General features: G+C 36.0%; 1 protein-coding gene across 4 annotated transcripts in view; it reads left to right on the top strand.

Moving 5' to 3' along the window:
- LOC106160348 (ankyrin and armadillo repeat-containing protein-like) overlaps positions 1 to 22,062 on the top strand; it is a 94,680-nt gene that overhangs the window by 13,255 nt on the left and 59,363 nt on the right. For all 4 annotated transcript variants that reach the window (XR_015334882.1, XM_087014337.1, XM_087014336.1 and 1 more), the window contains exon 2: positions 1,403 to 2,013. Coding sequence is in view for 3 of the 4 variants with exons in the window: in XM_087014337.1 (XP_086870463.1) it covers positions 1,422 to 2,013 (592 nt within the window). In the remaining variant the exon portion in view is untranslated. The remainder of the gene's footprint in view (positions 1 to 1,402; positions 2,014 to 22,062) is intronic.

Raw genomic sequence — 22,062 nt, forward strand, 5'->3', positions numbered from 1 at the left:
GTATCAGAATACAGTAATATGCTCAAATATCCACAAATAGTAATACATATTTAATTCCACCCCCTCTTCCTCAGCAATACTGAAGGTGCTGAAACGTTTATAATCTGAAATAGAAATGTGGCAACGCCATATCAACCCGGTGGGCCTATTTATTTATTTATTTATTTATTTATTTATTTATTTATTAAACGTAAAATACAAGTGAGAAGGCAGTTTGAACATGTTGAAATATTCTAAAACAGTTAAACTTCTAATCTGATGAACAACATCAAAAATGCTGTCTTTGTAACAAATTCATTTAAACTAAGATCTAATAAACGGATATTAGATCTTAGATTTAAACGAAGAAAAACGTACTATGCAAAAAGTAGATACACTCGTGACTCGTGAGAAAATTTCCATTGGATTTTGCAAAATAAACCTTTGCAGTTAAATATCGTCAACTTCCAATCCCATGAAAAACATCAAGATCTGTTTTTTTTTTTTTTTTTTTTTTTTTTTTTTTTTTTTTTTTGTAACTAATGTAATATGCTAGTATTGACGTTATTTTTGCCCGTGCAGACCTAACTTTTAAACCCTCTACCAGGGCGACTGATAGATTTTTTACAGATATTCACAGATGTGTCTCTAGATAAATAGGTGGTCATTTTGAGACACCAACAATTTTCGGGGCCCTTTAGCGGGCCCCAGATCCTACGCCAAGGGGGGTGGGGGCTTTGCATCCGCGGACCCCCCTTCAAATAATCTTGGATCCGCCCCTGTACATGTAATTCACTATACACTTATACAGCGGGCCTACATTTAGACTATCGAACCTTCGGACTATCGAACCTTCGGACTAATGAACCTTCGAACCAATGCACCTTCGGACTATCGAACCTTCGGACCAATGAACCTTCAATGCACATTCGGACCATTGAACCTTCGGACCAATGAACCTTCGGACTATTGAACCTTCGGACTATCGCTATGGCCCCGGATTGTTACCACTGCAGGCAGTCTGTGAACGCTTGTAAAGTTATCTTCTCTCTATCATATACTCTGCAATAATTCATCATTTTACTCGGTTTAATATCAAAGAAAACACAGAAATTAAATGCTAAATTGTACATGTAGACATGATCATGCGCAGCAGACGATTCCGGTCTCCCTCCAGTATGGCTGCCGTTTGTTTTGATGACGAGGGCTACAATGGGTTAATACACAGTACAACTGTACTAGTACATATATGTTGCATGCCTTAATTATATTTCAGACTTGTTAATGTTTATCATTGAATAATGTCCTACATAAAATAGTGACATATTAAACATGCATATATGTATACATCGTCTCATTATTTGAAATAGCTTGTATTTTATTTTTTTAAACTTATTTATTGAATTGTTTATTTATTTTGTAGATATTTCCACATTTAGAAGATGACCAGCCTTGATGATTTGGTGGTTGGTGACGCCATTGCAGCTGCGATGCAAACCAACAAATACACAGCAAGTTTCTTTGAGAAATATGACACCTACGACACCTACGAGCTGATAGCATGCACGCACTCGCACTGGTTCCTGTCCAGCGAAGACCTGAAGGTCAGCGTAGAAATGCCCCTGGGTCTGGTTAAGAAGATGGTCCCTCTGGGCCAGAACGAAAACCAGTGCTTGTTCCTCCTCCCCGAGGACGACATGGAGGGCTGTGACCCATTAGATTTCCGGGAACTTCACCAAATTATCCGTGAAACGACCATTGGCATTTACGTGTTTGGTCAACTGCCGTCCATTTCTCTGGAAGCAAATTTCGACCAGAGCACCTCATGTCAGCTGCCCCAGGCTTACGTGGACACCCGACTGGGACAGGTGCTGATTAATATTGACTACATGATGAAGGCGCTCTGGCATGGGGTCTACTTCCCCAAGGAGAAAAGGACAAAGTTTTCTGAGAAGTGGAGAAAAAGTTTGGATGTGAATTCACAAGGGAAACCTGAAACGAAGAAGCCGTTTATTACAGAATTCACCAGTGCAGGTAATTGTATGTCAGCCGTTTTTAATTGACCACCAGGGTAAAGAATATCATGGAAATAATAGATCTTTGTCTAGAAACTGGTTTTCAAATTAGATTTTTCTAAATTTTGAGCCATTACCAATGAATTCTGCTCGGAGGAAGAGTAAACATTTCAAATTAAGAACTCAAAAAAAAAAAAAAAAAAAAAAAGCAGGTTGAAAGATCTCAGTTTTGATCTCAGTTTTGAACTTTTCTTAATCATGTTTGATAGGGTTTGTGACAAAGTGCAAATCGCTGATATTTCATAGAAAGTTGATTCACATGTACTTAAAATGTGTTACTTCATTAGTTTTGAAAATATTCCTGGCTTATTTTGGAAGTTGTATTTTTAGACAAGTAAATTAATTAAAAATATTAAACTTGAAAAAAAAAGCTATTGATAATTGGGTATTGTTTTTTATTTTTTCTGTTTTTTTTAATTTTTTTATTGATACTGTACTTTCATTTATAAGTAGTTTATAATTATTTATCTCTAGTGACTTTTGCATAACCAGAAACCCCCTTCAGTTTTGAACAGTTTAATGCCCAACTGATATTGTTAAACCTAAGGGGACTCTTCTGAAGTGTTTTACAGTAAATGCTGCTTAAACCCCTGAAATGTGTTTGCATGTCGAATTAAACTCGTGCAAAGCTTTAACAGAAATCTACGAGGGTAAAATCTGTCCCTTGACTTAATGCAGTTTTAACTTTCAGTTGCAATGCAGTGTTTGTTTACACAAAACTTTATGTGTTGACATAAGGAATATATATATCACATCTTAATGTTTGCACAAGTCATTTTCCTTCTTTATTAAGATCATTTTAAGCGGCAACCAATGAATTTTTATGAGGAAAGGTCCACTGGCACAGTGACACCTGTTCTGTTGATCAATTTAAAACTCTTAATTGAATATGAATAATACAACAGTCCACCTAATTTAGTGTTTAGCCTAATGGTCCGTTCAGATGCCAGGGGGCATTTTACAAAATAACCATATCCTGAAAATTGGTTCAAATATTTAGATCAGAAATTGAATCTAGTTCTGTTTAACATCAATCCATAGCAGCCAAAGTAAACAAACAAGTAAATATTACTAATAATTTTAGCAACACATTTAAATCTGGACTCTAGGCAAAATGCATACTAGTAATTTCATTCAAAAAGTATGAAGCAAAATATTAAGAAATTTTATCCCCAGTGTGATTTTCTTCATTTGTGATGCAAAGTTTGATTTCATTAACTAAATGAAGATATAAAAAATTTCACCAGTTTAGTTTATTAAAAAGACCATGTGTGTCTGGACTTTGTGCATACCCCGTATATGAACGTGGTGTTAACTGAGATTTTGATTGATCTTAATCATTGCCAGATTAATAATTTATAAAAAGTTAATTAAATTCTTGGCATCTTTGTGATGGATTTTACATGTTGACATCACTGAACCTTTTAATAATGAACCTACATGAACTATTTGACTTTGACCATGACTTTCATGAAACATAAAGCCACAATATTTCCTTTCTCTACTAGTAATTAATCTCTTTGTGAAACATACTCACTGACAAGCAGTTTTACATTTTTAAGATGAAAATTAAAGCAGTTGTTTACAGGCACTGAGAAATGGTTTATAACGTAGAATCAGAAAGGATTACTAGTAGGTGAAAAGTTAAGACCAAATAAATGAATAAATAAAAATAGAAAATGATTGGATTAAAAAAATATATAATATTTAATTAATAAGATCAGACTTGAATGTCTTAATTTTTGTTTCAAGTTTGTGATAATGAAACAAACATCTAGTAAGGATTCAGTGAGTATTTTTAATAATTAAGGGTTACATAGACTTGGACAACCTTGTATTAATATTGTCACAGTAATTAAAACTAAACAGTAGTAAACATGGTCTAGGATTATGTTGTATGTACATGTTGCCTAGCAACAAGACCTCTTGCAGCCAAGAAGGGTTTAAGGTTTGCAAGTAAGCTGCTTAATAAGATTAAGATTATTGTAGAAACTAAGATCAATTTACCTAGCAGTTGGTCCAAATTTTGTTAGCCATATACAGCATTTGGACCTAGACTAAAGTACTAGTACTGGCTTATTTTAATTAAGTCCACAATTGCAAATAATTCTCTTATTTTTTTTTCATTTTTTTTTATGAAGGAACTAGTAATACAATTTCTCTATAAAATAAATCATGGGCACCATTATAGTTATATTGGTGTTCACGTTATTAGTACCACCAGCGTCTACGCTGGCGGTACTCATGGTTTTAGTCCCGACCTGTCTCGTACGGCTCCGTTGGCTCCGCCGGCTCCGCCGGCTCCGTTGGCTCCGCAGGGTGTCGTGGGATACAAGTCACCGTTACCGCTTCTCCTCCTAGACTGCATGGGCCTGTGTGCCCATCTCTTGGATTTAGGTCACATATAATCTCAACTTGAACCCCTGGGTATTTTTGTCTCAGTCGGTGCATTGCCCTTGGCATGACACTCATTGAAACGCGCCCTTGTCAAAATTTTTGGAAATTCAATGCGAAATATCTCCCAAACCGAAGGAATTATGGGAAAAATTACTATAGAAGTCTGACCGAAAGTCATATATGGAGATTCCAAATATGCCCTGAGATTTGACTTTCGACCTTTATTTCAAGGTCGAACGGGCCAAAATTTTCTAAAAATGGGAATTTTCTGCAAAAAGATATTTGTTTGTACCAATTTTCAGAAACTACACAGACCTGAGCTCTCATATTATGGTGAGGGCTTACAGTCAGGGTCTCCTTTCATCTTTGGGAGTTTGGGGTCAATCGGTGCATTTCCATGGGAGAAGCAGCCATTAGATACCAATACTGAAAACTCCCTCTAATTCTGGAACCGTAAATGCTAGAGACCTTTTGTTTTTTGCATTTTGTAGAACTTGTCAAGCCTAATACATTCATGCATTATAACACGTGTTCTTAAAATGCCTTTACATTACTTGCAAATTTATATGCTAATTACGTAATGAGCTATAAAATAGGTCTAGTAACCAAGCAACATATATAAAATGAGTTTTAAGAAAGGACCGGGCAAATACATACTGTACTTATTTGTCTTTTTATGTACAGACACAGATGTGTCTGTACATACAGTGGTCGGAATAATTTTGTTGCCGTTGTACACCGGTGTAACAACGTTCGAAATGTTTTAATCCCTATCTTGTGAATAGAAGGGGGCGGACAAACAATGGACGGCCGTATAAATCCCTTCAAAATTCGAACGCACAAACACAATAGCTTACCGTACTCGGATTAAGAATGTGTACATTTACCCCGTGGACCATTTGAAGATTACACTGCGATTAATGCGGTGGAAAATACAATAGAGAGAGTGTATAATGATAGGGTCGCTAAACGATTGTTGACGGCATATAGTAACTAGCCTAATCCCTTGGTCGCCTGGGTAGCCACGCCCCCTTAGAGTACTTATGTAAACAAACGGTCTCCCGTAGCGAACTATCCTTTTGTTCAACAGCTTCGCGCGTGCAGCTGATTATGTATGTAGTGACACTATAGCTAACTGCATATAAATTTGTGCTAGCTGTTATTTGATTCATTCTGCTGTGTCAGATGTTGTGGATCAGCCCACTCGTTCGTTGACTTCTGTTTTTCTGAGGATTGGTGGTGCAGATTTTGAGTGCTTAATTATGTACCCTCCTTCTAACAAGAGAAAGGGGAAGGGAGATAAAAAGAGAGAGTGTCAAATGAAACGGGTAATGAGTAATACATTACATTAAATAAAGGGACTCGCGATGGAAGAAACGATAGACTGTTTTGCATCAAGGTATGCCATTATAATCCGACATGGCCCATAACATGATCCATAACATGACTCATTGTTGTATGCCTTATATTTGTGCCGACTAATATTTTACTCTCGTTCATTTCGTGAAACTATTTCCTTAAAATAAAGTTTTTCCTGTATAAATTAACTTTGTGACATGAAGTAATTAATAAAACGCGCCTGTTGAAAAGGGGGCTTTTCGTAACTAATAAAGGTTCACTATTCAGAAAAATATCGTCGCCGTTCGTCGCCGCTACCTTCAGGAAAGCGTACCCTCCGCGTGGATCACCGGCATTTTTGATTATCTGACAAATTAGGGCAATTTACGTTTTAGCTAATAATTCTGAATTTACTAATATTTTGGACTAAATTCGATGTCAGATTCATAGCAATGACGGAGAGCCGACAGAGTAACTGTTTAATTTTCTAAACTAATCAAACTAGAACGCGTGGCGATAAAATGTGTCGCTAGATCTTGTAAACACTCAGCGAAATGCACCTAGTGACTATATTCAATGTGCCGTCACTTAATTGCTTTCTCGATTTCATTAATTGACGATAGTAATTGCAGATAACAAGGAAGAGGAAATGCTGAAGACAAAACAACGTCGGGTCTTTGTGTGACTTTCTCCCTAAACACTTTTTATGTTGCTGTCAAAGAAAAAGGAGTCTAGATAGCGATTATTTAAACCACTGCTGCTGCTTTTGCAGGTAGACTTCCTCGTTTATCATTTAAATGCTCCCCTCCCCCAGCAGACCCAACTTGATGCATGTACGTCTTGGTAGCTATAGTACAGATCTTGGTTCAAGTAATGAAAGGTTTAAGCAAAAAACGATAATTTGAGGCTATTTTTTCATTCTAGACAAAATAAAGTATCTATGGTGTGTGACAATAGGGACTTTACAAAGCTTAATTTGTCCTTAAATATATATTCCAGTAGCATAGGCGAGCGACGTAATTGTAACCTCAACTTGAGGTATCCTCGATGAAAGCGGAGTACAAAAATTAACTTTTTTAAATATCAATTACAACATGCTGTACAATGATATTGAGACTAAAGGGTTTAATGGACTTCTTTGCCTTAAAAGCAATTCATTTCAAAATTAAAAGAAACAGTTTTTTTCGGGGAGCGCGGGTAGACAGTTTACGTTAGGTGATTCGTTAAAGTCGAGGAGTGTTTCACTATCAAATGTGTAAATCATATATGTCATAAAACACTATAAGAAAGTTTTTTGTTACGATCTGCAACATTTGTTCATTTATATAGCAGGGCGAAGTTAAAGCCAGAGGTAAATAGAACCTAATACCGTAATCCTCCTCGTCCATTTATTTAAATCGTATCAAAACGTTTGATACACAATGTTCATTAAATTAATAATTTTAGCGATTTATTAAAACCATATTGGTACATAAAAGTTTAAGATTAGCATAAGTTAAGCAACAACCAGTATGAAGAACAACACCCTTTTTAAATGAGGCAAGACACCCTCTTCACACTGATTATAACCTTGAGAAAGACATTATGCAACTTAAGGTAAAGGAGTTCTTTCATCTCGTGTGTGAATACAACTCATTCTTTGTCACTTTTACAAGACAATGGAGGCGAGCAAGTAGAGTAATTACAATACACAATAAAAAGGACATTAGTATAGAAAGCTTACTTCGGGTCAGCCCTTTGCTTGTTCGAATGAAAGAGATAGATATCGCGCCGCGACTCCCTTTATTAAACCTTCGTGTGTTTGTGTAAAAGTGTGAAAGACAGGCAACGGTCTTTAGTCGCTGTTGATATTGTTCGCGATTAATATTGAAGTATAACTCCTTCGCCTGCATGTAAACGTGTTACTTTTCCTCATGTTCTCTATATTTCTTTTAGGTGGTTGAGACAATGGGATGAGATCGATAAAAGTGAAGGTTAATCTAAACAATTAGATGCGATTTTTGTGAAATGACTTATTAAGTGATGTGCATGTACCTAGCATGTTTAAATTCTTGAATTTCTAATTTGTTAAATCTTTCATACACGGCCTCATATATGTATTACTCTCAGGCCTTCGATATTATTGTGTTACACGGGACTCCTGGAAACCTGAAGCACAGGTCTACGGAGTCTTGTTATCCTTCATGCAGTTTTATGGCTGGGATGAACACTGCGAAGTAGAAACAGGCTTTACTTAGCTTTACTTGATGCACGACAGTTTAAACAAAACCATTCTGCAAGGCTTGCTTTGATTTGGCGTTAACCTTACACTGGTTTAAAAAGAACAAATATAAATATGTTCGATGGATTAAATGCCGGCTTTGTTATATTTTAACTAAATGCGTTCATTTGCACAGTTACACAGATAATATTTTTAAGTTGTCTGTCGTTCAGCACGCATTATAGGCGAGTAGCTAAATAGTGACGGTGATCAATCCAAGCTCAATCTTGGCAAGTATAGTTTACAAAATAGATCATGTTGAATAAACTTAATTACGCTTTAATAAATAATCAACACATGGTTCGGTTATTGTCACTTGAAAGCTTTCGATCAAAGACGTTCAATGAAATCACAAATCATTTGACGATTAAAAAATGGACATGTTCAAGGGGCAGTTTTTGTTTCAGATAAAGGGACTTCAGGTTCAGGTAGAGGGTTCAGTTACGTGTTTCATCGGATGATAGCATCACGCCCTAGGTCTAAGCGAGTTGAATAGAAGCTTTTTATCCAAACATCCTATTCCTAACTACTGAGTTAGGACAAAGGTCTAGTAACATGCACTGTGCAATTACTATTAATGGATCAGACGCATACTTGATTGTTTTTCCTCTGGTGTCGCACGTATGCATCCTTTCTTGAGTGATCTAAAACAAGTCGCTAGTGTACCATGTTTCTCACTGTAGCAAAATACGTTCGACCTGTGTTTCTGAACGGCAGCCGGAGACACAGTAATTGTATAGGCATGCTTTAAGCTTGTTCGAGAGACAATAACAGTCGGGTTTAACAATAGATAGCGACCATAGTAAGACCCCCTCCTATTTAACTGATGATTTACACTTTTAATTGACCGTACTTTCGTATATTGTATGATCATACAGCCAGACTTCCCCCTGTTGCACGTTGTAGTTGGATTGTCATTGCGCCTATGTCAATGCACCTCATTTAATTTCAATATTATAATATAAGCATAATATAAGTAATATGTTATTTCCTTATTCCTCTTTCATTATCATTCATGTTTTATAAATACTTGAACGCTTGAATGCAGATATTTCAAATTAAAACGTAAGTACATAAATAAATTATACATTTATAAATTAATGCAATAGGAATTTTTTGAGACAGATTGATGCTGACGCTCATGCATTTCAACCAAACAAACAATAATTAGTTCAATTTTTGACTGCGGAAATTTCATATAGGATGAAATAACTGATAACAAATTTAACTAGCAGTTTGTTAGCAACACTAATAAACCAGCTGCGCGTGCCAAACTAGTGAACAAAAGGACAGTTCGCTTCGCGTGGCACGCCTTAGCATGGGTTTAGCCTCTTCAAGCTATAATCCTATCGCCGCAACAAACAATAGGGACCTTCTGGCTGATGTATCCTGCTGTTAATTACACCTAGTTACAGCGGATTGTCACGCTCGCGCTGGGCCACAGAAACCGGCGTCATGGGGTTCACTCGTATTAAGTATTGTGGTTTTTAGTGTTGCTAACAAACTGCTAGTTAAATTTGTTATCAGTTATTTCATCCTATATGAAATTTCCGCAGTCAAAAATTGAACTAATTATTGTTTGTTTGGTTGAAATGCACGAGCGTCAGCATCAATCTGTCTCAAAAAATTCCTATTGCATTAATTTATAAATGTATAATTTATTTATGTACTTACGTTTTAATTTGAAGTATCTGCATTCAAGCGTTCAAGTATTTATAAAACATGAATGATAATGAAAGAGGAATAAGGAAATAACATATTACTTATATTATGCTTATATTATAATATTGAAATTAAATGAGGTGCATTGACATAGGCGCAATGACAATCCAACTTCAACGTGCAACAGGGGGAAGTCTGGCTGTATGATCATACAATATACGAAAGTACGGTCAATTAAAAGTGTAAATCATCAGTTAAAGAGGAGGGGGTCTTACTATAGCTCGCTATCTATTGTTAAACCCGACTGTTATTATCTCACGAACAAGCTTAAAGCATGCCTATACAATTACTGTGTCTCCGGCTGCCGTTCAGAAACACCATGTCGAACATATTTTGCTACAGTGAGAAACATGGTACACCAGAGGAAAAACAATCAAGTATGCACCTGATCCATTAATAGTAATTGCACAGTGCATGTTACTAGACCTTTGTCCTAACTCAGTAGTTAGGAATAGGATGTTTGGATAAAAAGCTTCTATTCAACTCGCTTAGACCTAGGGCGTGATGCTATCATCCGATGAAGCACGTAACTGAACCCTCTACCTGAACCTGAAGTCCCTTTAGCTGAAACAAAAACTGCCCCTTGAACATGTCCATTTTTTAATCGTCAAATGATTTGTGATTCCATTGAACGTCTTTGATCGAAAGATTTCAAGTGACAATAACCGAACCGTGTGTTGATTATTTATTAAAGCGTAATTAAGTTTATTCAACATGATCTATTTTGTAAACGATATTTGCCAAGATTGAGCTTGGATTGATCACCGTCACTATTTAGCTACTCGCTATATAATGCGTGCTGAACGACAGACAACTTAAAAATATTATCTGTGTAACTGTGCAAATGAACGCATTTAGTTAAAATATAACGAAGCCGGCATTTAATCCATCGAACATATTTATATTTGTTCTTTTAAAACCAGTGTAAGGTGAACGCCAAATCAAAGCAAGCCTTGCAGACTGGTTTTGTTTAAACTGTCGTGCATCAAGTAAAGCTAAGTAAAGCCTGTTTCTACTTCGCAGTGTTCATCCCAGCCATAAAACTGCATGAAGGATAACAAGACTCCGTAGACCTGTACTTCAGGGGTCCAGGAGTCCTGTGTAACACAATAATATCGAAGGCCTGAGAGAGATACATATATGAGGCTGTGTATGAAAGATTTAACAAATTAGAAATTCAAGAATTTAAACATGCTAGGTACATGCACATCACTTAAGTCATTTCACAAAAATCGCATCTAATTGTTTAGATTAACCTTTACTTTTATCGATCTCACCCCATTGTCTCAACCACCTAAAAGAAATATAGAGAACATGAGGAAAAGTAACACGTTTACATACAGGCGAAGGAGTTATACTTCAATATTAATCGCGAACAATATCAACAGCGACTAAAGACCGTTGCCTGTCTTTCACACTTTTACACAAACACACGAAGGTTTAATAAAGGGAGTCGCGGCGCGATATCTATCTCTTTCATTCGAACAAGCAAAGGGCTGACCCGAAGTAAGCTTTCTATACTAATGTCCTTTTTATTGTATATTGTAATTACTCTACTTGCTTGCCTCCATTGTCTTGTAAAAGTGACAAAGAATGTGTTGTATTCACACACGAGTTGAAAGAACTTCGCATAACTCCTTTGCCTTAAGTTGCATAATGTCTTTCTCAAGGTTATAATCAGTGTGAAGAGGGTGTCTTGCCTCATTTAAAAAGGGTGTTGTTCTTCATACTGGTTGTTCCTTAACTTATGCTAATCTTAAACTTTTATGTACCAATATGGTTTTAATAAATCGCCAAAATTATGAATTTAATGAACATTGTGTATCAAACGTTTTGATACGATTTAAATAAATGGAGGAGGAGGATTACGGTATTAGGTTCTATTTACCTCTGGCTTTAACTTCGCCCTGCAATATAAAAGAACAAATGTTGCAGATCGTAACAAAAAACTTTCTTATAGTGTTTTATGACATATATGATTTACACATTTGATAGTGAAACACTCCTCGACTTTAACGAATCACCTGACGTAGACTGTCTACCCGCGCTCCCCGAAAAAACTGTTTCTTTTAATTTTGAAATGAATTGCTTTTTAAGGCAAAGAAGTCCATTAAACCCTTTAGTCTCAATATCATTGTACAGCATGTTGTAATCGATATTTAAAAAAGTTAATTTTTGTACTACGCTTTCATCGAGGATACCTCAAGTTGAGGTTACAATTACGTCGCTCGCCTATGCTACTGGAATATATATTTAAGGACAAATTAAGCTTTGTAAAGTCCATATTGTCACACACCATAGATAGTTTATTTTGTCTTGAATGAAAAAATAGCCTCAAATTATCGTTTTGTGCTTAAACCTTTCATTACTTGAACCAAGATCTGTACTATAGCTACCAAGACGTACATGCATCAAGTTGGGTCTGCTGGGGGAGGGGAGCATTTAAATGATAAACGAGGAAGTCTACCTGCAAAAGCAGCAGCAGTGGTTTAAATAATCGCTATCTAGACTCCTTTTTCTTTGACAGCAACATAAAAAGTGTTTAGGGAGAAAGACCCGACGTTGTTTTGTCTTCAGCATTTCCTCTTCCTTGTTATCTGCAATTACTATCGTCAATTAATGAAATCGAGAAAGCAATTAAGTGACGGCACATTGAATATAGTCACTAGGCGCATTTCGCTGAGTGTTTACAAGATCTAGCGACACATTTTATCGCCACGCGTTCTAGTTTGATTAGTTTAGAAAATTAAACAGTTACTCTGGCGGCTCTCCGTCATTGCTATGAATCTGACATCGAATTTAGTCCAAAATATTAGTAAATTCAGAATTATTAGCTAAAACGTAAATTGCCCTAATTTGTCAGATAATCAAAAATGCCGGTGATCCACGCGGAGGGTACGCTTTCCTGAAGGTAGTGGCGACGAACGGCGACGATATTTTTCTGAATAGTGAACCTTTATTAGTTACGAAAAGCCCCCTTTTCAACAGGCGCGTTTTATTAATTACTTCATGTCACAAAGTTAATTTATACAGGCAAAACTTTATTCAAGGAAATAGTTTCACAAAATGAACGAGAGTAAAATATAAGTCGCCACAAATATAAGGCATACAACAATGAGTCATGTTATGGATCATGTTATGGGCCATGTCAGATTATAATGACATACCTTGATGCAAAACAGTCTATCGTTTCTTCCACCGCGAGTCCCTTTATTTAATGTAATGTATTACTCATTACCCGTTTCATTTGACACTCTCTCTTTTTATCTCCCTTCCCCTTTCTCTTGTTAGAAGGAGGGTAAATAATTAAGCACTCAAAATCTGCACCACCAATCTTCAGAAAAACATTAGTCAACGAACCAGTGGGCTGATCCACAACATCCGACACAGCAGAATGAATCAAATAACAGCTAGCACAAATTTATATGCAGTTAGCTATAGTGTCACTACATACATAATCAGCTGCACGCGCGAAGCTGTTGAACAAAAGGATAGTTCGCTACGGAAGACCGTTTGTTTACATAAGTACTCTAAGGGGGCGTGGCTACCCAGGCGACCAGGGGATTTGGCTAGTTACTATATGCCGTCAACAATCGTTTAGCGACCCTATCATTATACACTCTCTCTGTTGTATTTTCCACCGCATTAATCGCAGTGTAATCTTCAAATGGTCCACGGGATAAATGTACACATTCTTAATCCTAGTACGGTATAGCCATCATCTGCATCTGTCGTCGCCGTCGTCGCCGTCGTCGCCGTCGCCGTGCACTTTTACCGATAACACGATAAGTGGAAAACCATTTTACCTTTTGACTTGAAACTTGCATAACTGATGAATATTCATAATATGCAGGTCAAGTTCGAAAATCAGCATGATCGGGTCACTTTTAGGGAATTTATGCTGTTTTTTCACTTTTTTCAGCATATATGCAGCACCGATAACACGATAAGTGGAAAACCATTTTACCTTTTGACTTGAAACTTTCAGAACTGATGAATATTCATAATGCGCAGGTGAAGTTCGAAAATCAGCATGAGCGGGTCACTTCTAGGGAATTTATGCTGTTTTTTCACTTTTTTCAGCATGTATGCAGCACCAATAACACGATAAGTGGAAAACCATTTTACCTTTTGACTTGAAACTTACAGAACTGATGAATATTCATAATACGCAGGTGAAGTTCGAAAATCAGCATGATCGGGTCACTTTTAGGTAATTTATGCTGTTTTTTCACTATTTTCAATATAAATGCAACACTGATAACACAATATAAGAAAAAGGGATTGGCCAATTGTAATTATACTCACAGGAGTGGTCAATCTTACTAAAACGCAGGTTGAGTTCGAAAATAAGCATAATCGGGCCATTACTGTTTTTTCACATTTCCTCAGATTCAATTATTAGGCATGTTAACAGTCTCATTATTTAACTAATAAGATGCCTAAAAGTGTTTGTTTGATATTTCCTGCATCTTTACAACATTGTTAGTTGACTATGTAAAAAACATGGTAAACTTGTTATCATGTATTGTGTAATAAAGTGTCAAAAATGGAAATAAACTCATATCATTACAGTTTGTCAGATTCAATCATCCACTATGTTCAGAATCTCAGAATGGAGGAAATTGGACATTTAACACTGTTCTATTGATACTTTTCCAATCTCATCAATTTTCTTAGTTGGACATATAAAAATGGCAGTAAAATGTTTATTTTGTTCTATGTTAAAAAAGTGTTAAAAATGGAAATAAACCCATTTCAGAACAGTGCTGTCTTGTTTACATTTTGGCATTATCAAGGCGTGACTTTGAAGTTCCATAGGCCTGAAGACCTTTGCTAGTCACATTTTCTGAATATCTGTGATACTAATATTTTATAATTAAAAATTGATGGTCATTAAGCTGTTAAACATTATGTAATATTGCATCAAAATTTGAAGAAACCCCCATTTTGGGCACTGCTTCCATGATGACCATTTAAGGAAAATCATGTCACTTACTGTTCTCAAACTTACAGGATAGAAACATGGGACTAAAATACAGCTTCAGTAGGCAATGCAGTCTGTTTGGTTTTTTTTTTTTTTTTTTTTTTTTTTTTTTTTTTTTTTTTTTTTTTTTTTTTTTTTGCAGTTAAACAGTTTTTGGTGAAAATTTAATTTTTCACATATTGGCATTTTCAAGGTGTGACTTTAAAGTTCCATGATACTGAAGACTTTTGCTTGTCACATTTTCTGAATGTCTATGTTACTAATATTTTATTAATAACATTTGATTGTCATTATGCTGTTAAACATTATGTAATGTTGCATCAAAATTTGAAGAAACCCCTATTTTGGGCACTGCTCCTATGCTGACCATTTAAGGGAAATCATGTCACTTACTGTTCTCAAACTTACAGGAAAGAAACATGGGTGTAACATACAGCTTCAATAGGCAACACAGTCTGTTTGGTAAAATTTTCTGGCAATTTAACAGTTTTTGTGAAAATTTAATTTTTCACTTATTTGCATCTTTATTTCACTTTTCTCAGCATATATGCAGCACCGATAGCACGATATGTGAAATACCATTTTACCTTTTGGCTTGAAACTTACAGAACTGATGAATATTCATAATACGCAGGTCAAGTTTGAAAAACAGCATGATAGAGCCACTTTTATAGAAGTTATGCTGTTTTTTCATTTTTTTAGCATATATACAACACTGATAATACAATATAAGAAAAACAGATAGGCAAATTGTCATTTTACTCACAAGAGTGGTCAATCTTACTAAAACATAGGTTGAGTATGAAAATCAGCATAATCGGTCCATTATTTTAGAAGTTATTCTTTTTTTTTTTTACATTTCCTCAGATTCAATTCTTAGGCATGTTAATAGTCTCATTATTGAACTAATAAGACACATAAAAGTGTTTGTTTGACATTTCCTGCATCTTTACAACATTGTCAGTTGATTATGTAAAAATGATGGTAAATTTGTTATCATGTATTGTGTAATGAAGTGTCAAAACTGGAAATAGACACATATCATTGCAATTTGTCATATTCAATCATCCACTATGTTCAGAATCTTAGATGGAGGAAATTGGACATTTAACACTGTTCTATTGATATTTTCCCCATCTCATCAATTTTATTAGTTGGTCATATAAAAATGGCAGTTAATTGTTAATTTTGTTTTATGTTAAAAAAGTGTTAAAAATGGAAATAAACCCATTTCAGAAAAGTGCTGTCTTGTTTACATTTAGGCATTTTCAAGATGTGACTTTGAAGTTCCATGGCCCTGAAGACCTTTGCTGGTCACATTTTCTGAATATCCATGATACTAATATTTTATTATTAAAAATTGATGGTCATTATGCTGTTAAACATTATGTAATATTGCATCAAAATTTGAAGAAACCCCTATTTTGGGCACTGTTCCCATGATGATCATTTAAGGAAAATCATATCACTCACTGTTCTCAAACTTACAGGAAAGAAACATGGGACTAAAATATAGCTTCAGAAGGCAATGCAGTCTGTTTGGTAAATTTTTCTAACAATTAAACAGTTTTTTGTGAAAATTTAATTATTCATTTATTGGCATTTTCAAGGTGTGACTTAGAACCTCCACGGGCTTGAAGACCTTTGCTAGTCACATTTTCTGAATATCCATGATACTAATATTTTATTATTAAAAATTGATGGTCATTATGCTGTTAAACATTATGTAATGTTGCATCAAAATAGAAGAAAACATAATTTTTGGTGTTGCTGCCATGATGACCATTATGGGAAAATCATGTTACTTACGACTCAATCTTTCAAAAAAAGTTGGAAAAGCAGTCTAATTGGCTTCTTTTTCTGGAATTTATACATTTTAGTGAAATATTCATTATTATCTTTTTGGCATATTCATTGTGGGACTCAGAACTCCCATGGACATGAAGCCGAATGGTAATCAAATTTTCTACATGTCCTTGCTATTCATAGTCAATAATAAAAAATTGGTGATCATTATTCTATAAATTATTATGTAATGTTACATCAAAATTGACAAAAATATTTTTGTACTGCTTCTGCAAACATTATGGAAAGAAAACTGTGTTACTTATTATTATGTTTAACTTACAAGTATGATTTTTAGGATTGGCATGCAGTTCAAATTAGAAAGCCAGCTCAATTGGGTTATCATTTATTATTGAATTTATGCAATTTTGTGTTAAATTTTCATTTTTCTCATTCTGGCTCTTTCTAATTGTAAATTTGAACTTTGATGGACCTGAAGCCTTATGCTTTTACTTTCGTCGTTGTTACCTGTTCTGCATAATTAAAATTTGATATTGACTGTGCAGTTAAACATAATGTACTATTGCATCAGAATTGGCAGTCTCCTATTTTTGTGCATTATTGTTTTGTGCTTTTCTTAAGCTGTGTCTTATGGGACAAATTTGTGTGGTCAGTCTGTAAATTCCCCTTGGGTATTAACTAGGCTAAGTTAAGTGCTATAAACTCATTTGCCTGATTAAGTGGCCATTAAATGAGATTTCATAAATCACACTTGTTGATATTTCCCTGTAAACTCCCAAAGGTTAAGCTCTCTGCTAGATAACAGTGCCCATAATAAGGAAACACTGAATAGCAGCTTCATTAGATTATATTTTTGTTGTTTTCTTTTTAATTTCTTCTCCAACACTGGCATTTTTAAGATGTGACTTTCCCATCCACCTGAGGCTCTGCACAATTTCTGTATTTCCACGTAAGCAGTTGTATTGGTATTCATGTCTTTAAACACTAGTAATATTATTTTATGCACTGTCATCATTTTTCTTATATTGGGACTTTCATCATGTGAATTTTAACTCTCATGGTCATGAAACTATAATCTTATTGAAGGGGTGGATTGAGACCATCTTCTGGGTCTCCTGGAAGACAGTTAGATTTTTTTATATTGATGGGTATCTATTTTTTTCTTTTGGAAGACCATCAAAATGGAAGATGGATCAATAAAGATACTTTAGAATACTGTCAAAAATATTTCTGGATCTGCTCCTGTTATTGACCATGTTACCTGTTGTGCATAATGAAAAATCAGTGTTGACTGACTGCTATTATAAGCATTATTTATTGTTGCATCAAAATTGACAAAATGACCTCTTTTGCATCTTTTTTTTTCTGTTTTTTGTCTGTACATTTGACAGCTTTGCTGCCTTGTTTCCTACTTTCTCTTCATACGTGCGAGTGTTGCGCCCTCCGTGAATCTGAACGTGTGCACCTCTCCCAACTTACGAATCTCTTTCTTCTAAAGATCATTTTCTCAACCAAATACATAGCAATTGCACCGAATGCAGTATGTGAGACTACATGGTAATTACTTTCCCTTAAACACGGGATATAGAATTCTAGCCACTACATACACCCTCCACCTTAAGAGCATGCCATGCTTCTTAACTATCCATATACATCTTTAACTACTTCAGCAAACTGCTACTAGTGATCTTAATTATTCAAATACGGTATAACATAAACAGTGTATTGTAAGTACAGCAAAGAGAAATCCCTTATAAACTATTAAAAAAAAACATTCAATATAATCAAAAACATAACATTTTCAAGTCTCACTGGGACAGCGATCCGCCTACATCCCTTACACTGTTTAACACATCCACTTGATGTATCCTTAGGTCTAATTATTCACCTTGATTATATCATAAACAATGTTAATCTTCATTTTGACCTTCCAAAAACACACACTTGGTTACAGGTCGTACTAACATGGAATTTTGTGTCCTGACTCTAACTTTGCGCACAAGACCATCATCTCCAGGAAAAATGTTAACCACACGGGCAAGAGGCCAATTTCCTCGAGGTAATACATCATCAACCAGTAATACAACATCATCAACATGAATATTTCTTTCTGGCTTAATCCATTTCTGCCTTGTTTGCAATAAGGGTAAGTATTCACTGATCCACCTTTTCCAGAATTGGTCTGCCATGTACTGAACTTGACGCCATCTGCGCCTGACATATAAATCTTCTTTCCTGAATACTCCTGGTGGTAAATTATTTACTGATCGTAGGAGAAGCAAGTGATTCGGTGTCAAAGGCTCCAAGTCATTTGGATCATCAGAGACTGTGGTAATTGGCCTTCCATTCAGTATGGATTCTACTTCAGTCATGAAAGTCATTAACCCTTCAACATCCAAAGTCTGTAGCTTCAGCACTGCAGATAGCACTTTACGTATGCTTCTAATGCACCTCTCCCACACTCCTCCCCAGTGTGAGGCAGCAGGTGGATTAAACACCCATTTCACATGTTTCTGCACTAGAAAGCCATTAACAGCTTCTTGATTCCATGATAAAATGGATTCCCTTAATTCTCGTTCTCCTGCCACAAAATTAGTGCCATTGTCACTTCTGATCAACTCTGGAGCACCTCTCCTGGCGATAAACCTGCGCAGCGCATTAATAAATGCGTCTGTATCCAATGCACTTGAAACTTCAATGTGTACTGCTTTAGATGACAAACATGTAAATATACACCCATAATATTTGACCATACTTCTTGCTCTCTTAATGTGAAAGGGTCCAAAATAATCTATCCCAACATATGTAAACGGTGGCTTGTCTGGTTTAACCCTTTCTTCAGGCAAGTCTGACATCTGTTGGACACATGGTGAAGCTTGTCTTCTTTTACAATCATGACAACTGTGAAGAACATGACGTACAGTGGAATTGGCCTTGATTATCCAATATCTGCTTCTGAGCTGTGAAAGAACATAATCTCTCCCTGAATGACCACATGCCTGATGATAATGTTGAATAATCAAATGTGTAACATGGTGCTTTTTAGGCAATATTACAGGGTGTTTCATTTTTTCTGGTATCCCTGCATGTACCAATCTTCCTCCAACACATAACAAACCATTGAACATCATGGGCTTCAACTTGTATAAACTGCTAGACTTCTTTATCTGTCCTCCTTGACCTTCAGACAATGATTTGAACTCTTCAGGAAAACATGATTTTTGTACAGTTTTGATGATTATCATCTCAGCTTCGTCAACTTCATCTACTGATAAATATCTTTCTTTGCTTTGTGCTCCTTTTAGCCTAGTAATAAATCTTAAAATCCAGGCAACAACTCTCACAGTTTTTGTCCACGAGGAGTACTTCTGAATCAGATTGTGTAAAAATCCTGTTTTTTCTGCTGTCTGTGCACATGTACTGACCTTCCTTTTCACCTCTGGGTCATCACTGTCCAACTGTCCTTCATAAACAGCTTGTGCTGGCCATTCATCTTCAAACTTGGACAAAAATGCCGGCCCTGCAATCCATGTATTCTCATGAATTAACTGATTTGCTGTGAGCCCTCTTGAAGCATGATCTGCAGGGTTTATATCACTAGACACATGCTTCCAATTGCACAAATCAGTAGTCTCACGAATCATTGTAACTCTATTTGCCACATATGTATGAAACCTTTTATCCTCATTGTGTATATATCGTAGCACAGCCATGCTGTCTGTCCAGAAAATTGATTTTTCAATAGGTAAATCTATCTCTTTCCTAATCATCTGGTCTAATTTCACTGACACAGTGGCTGCAGCTAGCTCTAATCTGGGAACTGTCACTGTTTTCAATGGCGTGCCTCTGGACTTGCCTACCAGAAAAACAACATTAACTTCTTTGTCATAATTCATCAGTCGTGCATACGAAACTGCTCCATATCCTACTTGTGATGCGTCTGAAAAATGATGTAACTGACATGACTCCACTAGACCAAATTTACATGGCTTTAAACACCTTGGACTTGAAAACTTGGCTAACTTGTGCACTTCAGACAGCCATCTTTGCCAGATCCTAAAATTCTGCTCACTTATCTCTTCATCCCAGTCCAACTTGGCCCTGGCTAGATCTTGGAGTAATATTTTGGCTTGTAACATACATGGTGCAGTAAATCCAAGTGGATCATACACAGAACTGATAATGGATAAAATGACTCTTCTTGTTGCTGGCTTCTCTTTGACCTTGACCTTAAATCCAAATGAATCCTTCTCAGTGTCCCACAACACTCCTAAAGCTTTCTCAATTGGTAGCTTTTCTAAGTCCAAGTCTTTAACCTTTGGATTTCTGTCACTTTCTGGTATGGATTCTAACACTTTGGACGAATTTGATATCCATTTGGTAATCTTGAAACCTCCTTTATCAAGCAATTGCGTAACTTTGGTAACAAAGTGAATTGCATCTTCTTCTGTATGTAGCGACTTCAAACAGTCATCAACATAGAAATTTTCCTTCACACTTTGAGCAATCTCATTGCCAAACTCCTTTTCATTATCTTCAGCTGCCTTTTGCAATGCATAGCTGCATACACTAGGTGATGACGTAGCTCCAAACAAGTGAACTTTCATCCTGTATATTCCTGGTTCCTCATTGAAGTCTTCTGTATCCCACCAAAGGAATCTTAAGTAGTCACAGTGAGCTGGGCTAACTCTCACTTGATGAAACATTTCTTTGATATCTCCCATTACTGCTACTTCATTTTTTCTAAATCTTGTGAGCACACCAAATAATGAACTTGTACGATCGGGCCCCTGTAGCAGACAGTCATTCAAAGATCTTCCTTTGAATTTGGACGCACAATCAAAAACTATTCTTGTCTTCTCAGGTTTTGCTGGATTGAATACTGGAAAATGTGGCAGATACCATGCCTGCGGTTGATCTTTGTTTGTCATAACTTTCTCAGCATATCCCTTCTTCAAGTTTTCCTTCATTGCACCCACATAATTCACCTTTAACTTTGGGTCCTTGTCCAACCTTTTCTTTAATAGTAACAGCCTCCTCCTTGCCATATCAATGTTGTTATTAAGAGGTTTTTCTTCTCTCCATGGTAAGTCTACGCAATAATGCCCATCTTCATATTTCACACTTGTCTTGAATATCCCTAGTGCCTTGATATCTTCTCTGGACATCTCTTCTTTTCCTTTAACTTCCTCAAAGTCTCTTTCAGTGTACTTGTTAAACATTTGAGTAAGTTGGGAATCTTTCCTTATGAAATTTGAAGTCACAGTCTTTCCTTTCCGTTTTAGTGGGCCATTTATTGTCCATCCGAGTACAGTCTGTATAGCACATGGTTCTCCCTCTCCTCCACTAACCACTTTATTGGGCCTTAATGCTTCAAAGTTATCATTTCCAATAAGCAGCCCTATTGTTTCATCTTGTTTGTGGAAGTTGAAGGGGATGTCCTGTAAGTGGGTCCATTCACTGATGTCTTCTGGTGTTGCCCTGTCTTCTAATGATAT

The sequence above is a fragment of the Lingula anatina genome, chromosome 5 (assembly GCF_051362555.1).
Source record: "Lingula anatina isolate TDL-2025a chromosome 5, LinAna3.0, whole genome shotgun sequence".
NCBI lineage: Eukaryota > Metazoa > Brachiopoda > Lingulata > Lingulida > Lingulidae > Lingula > Lingula anatina.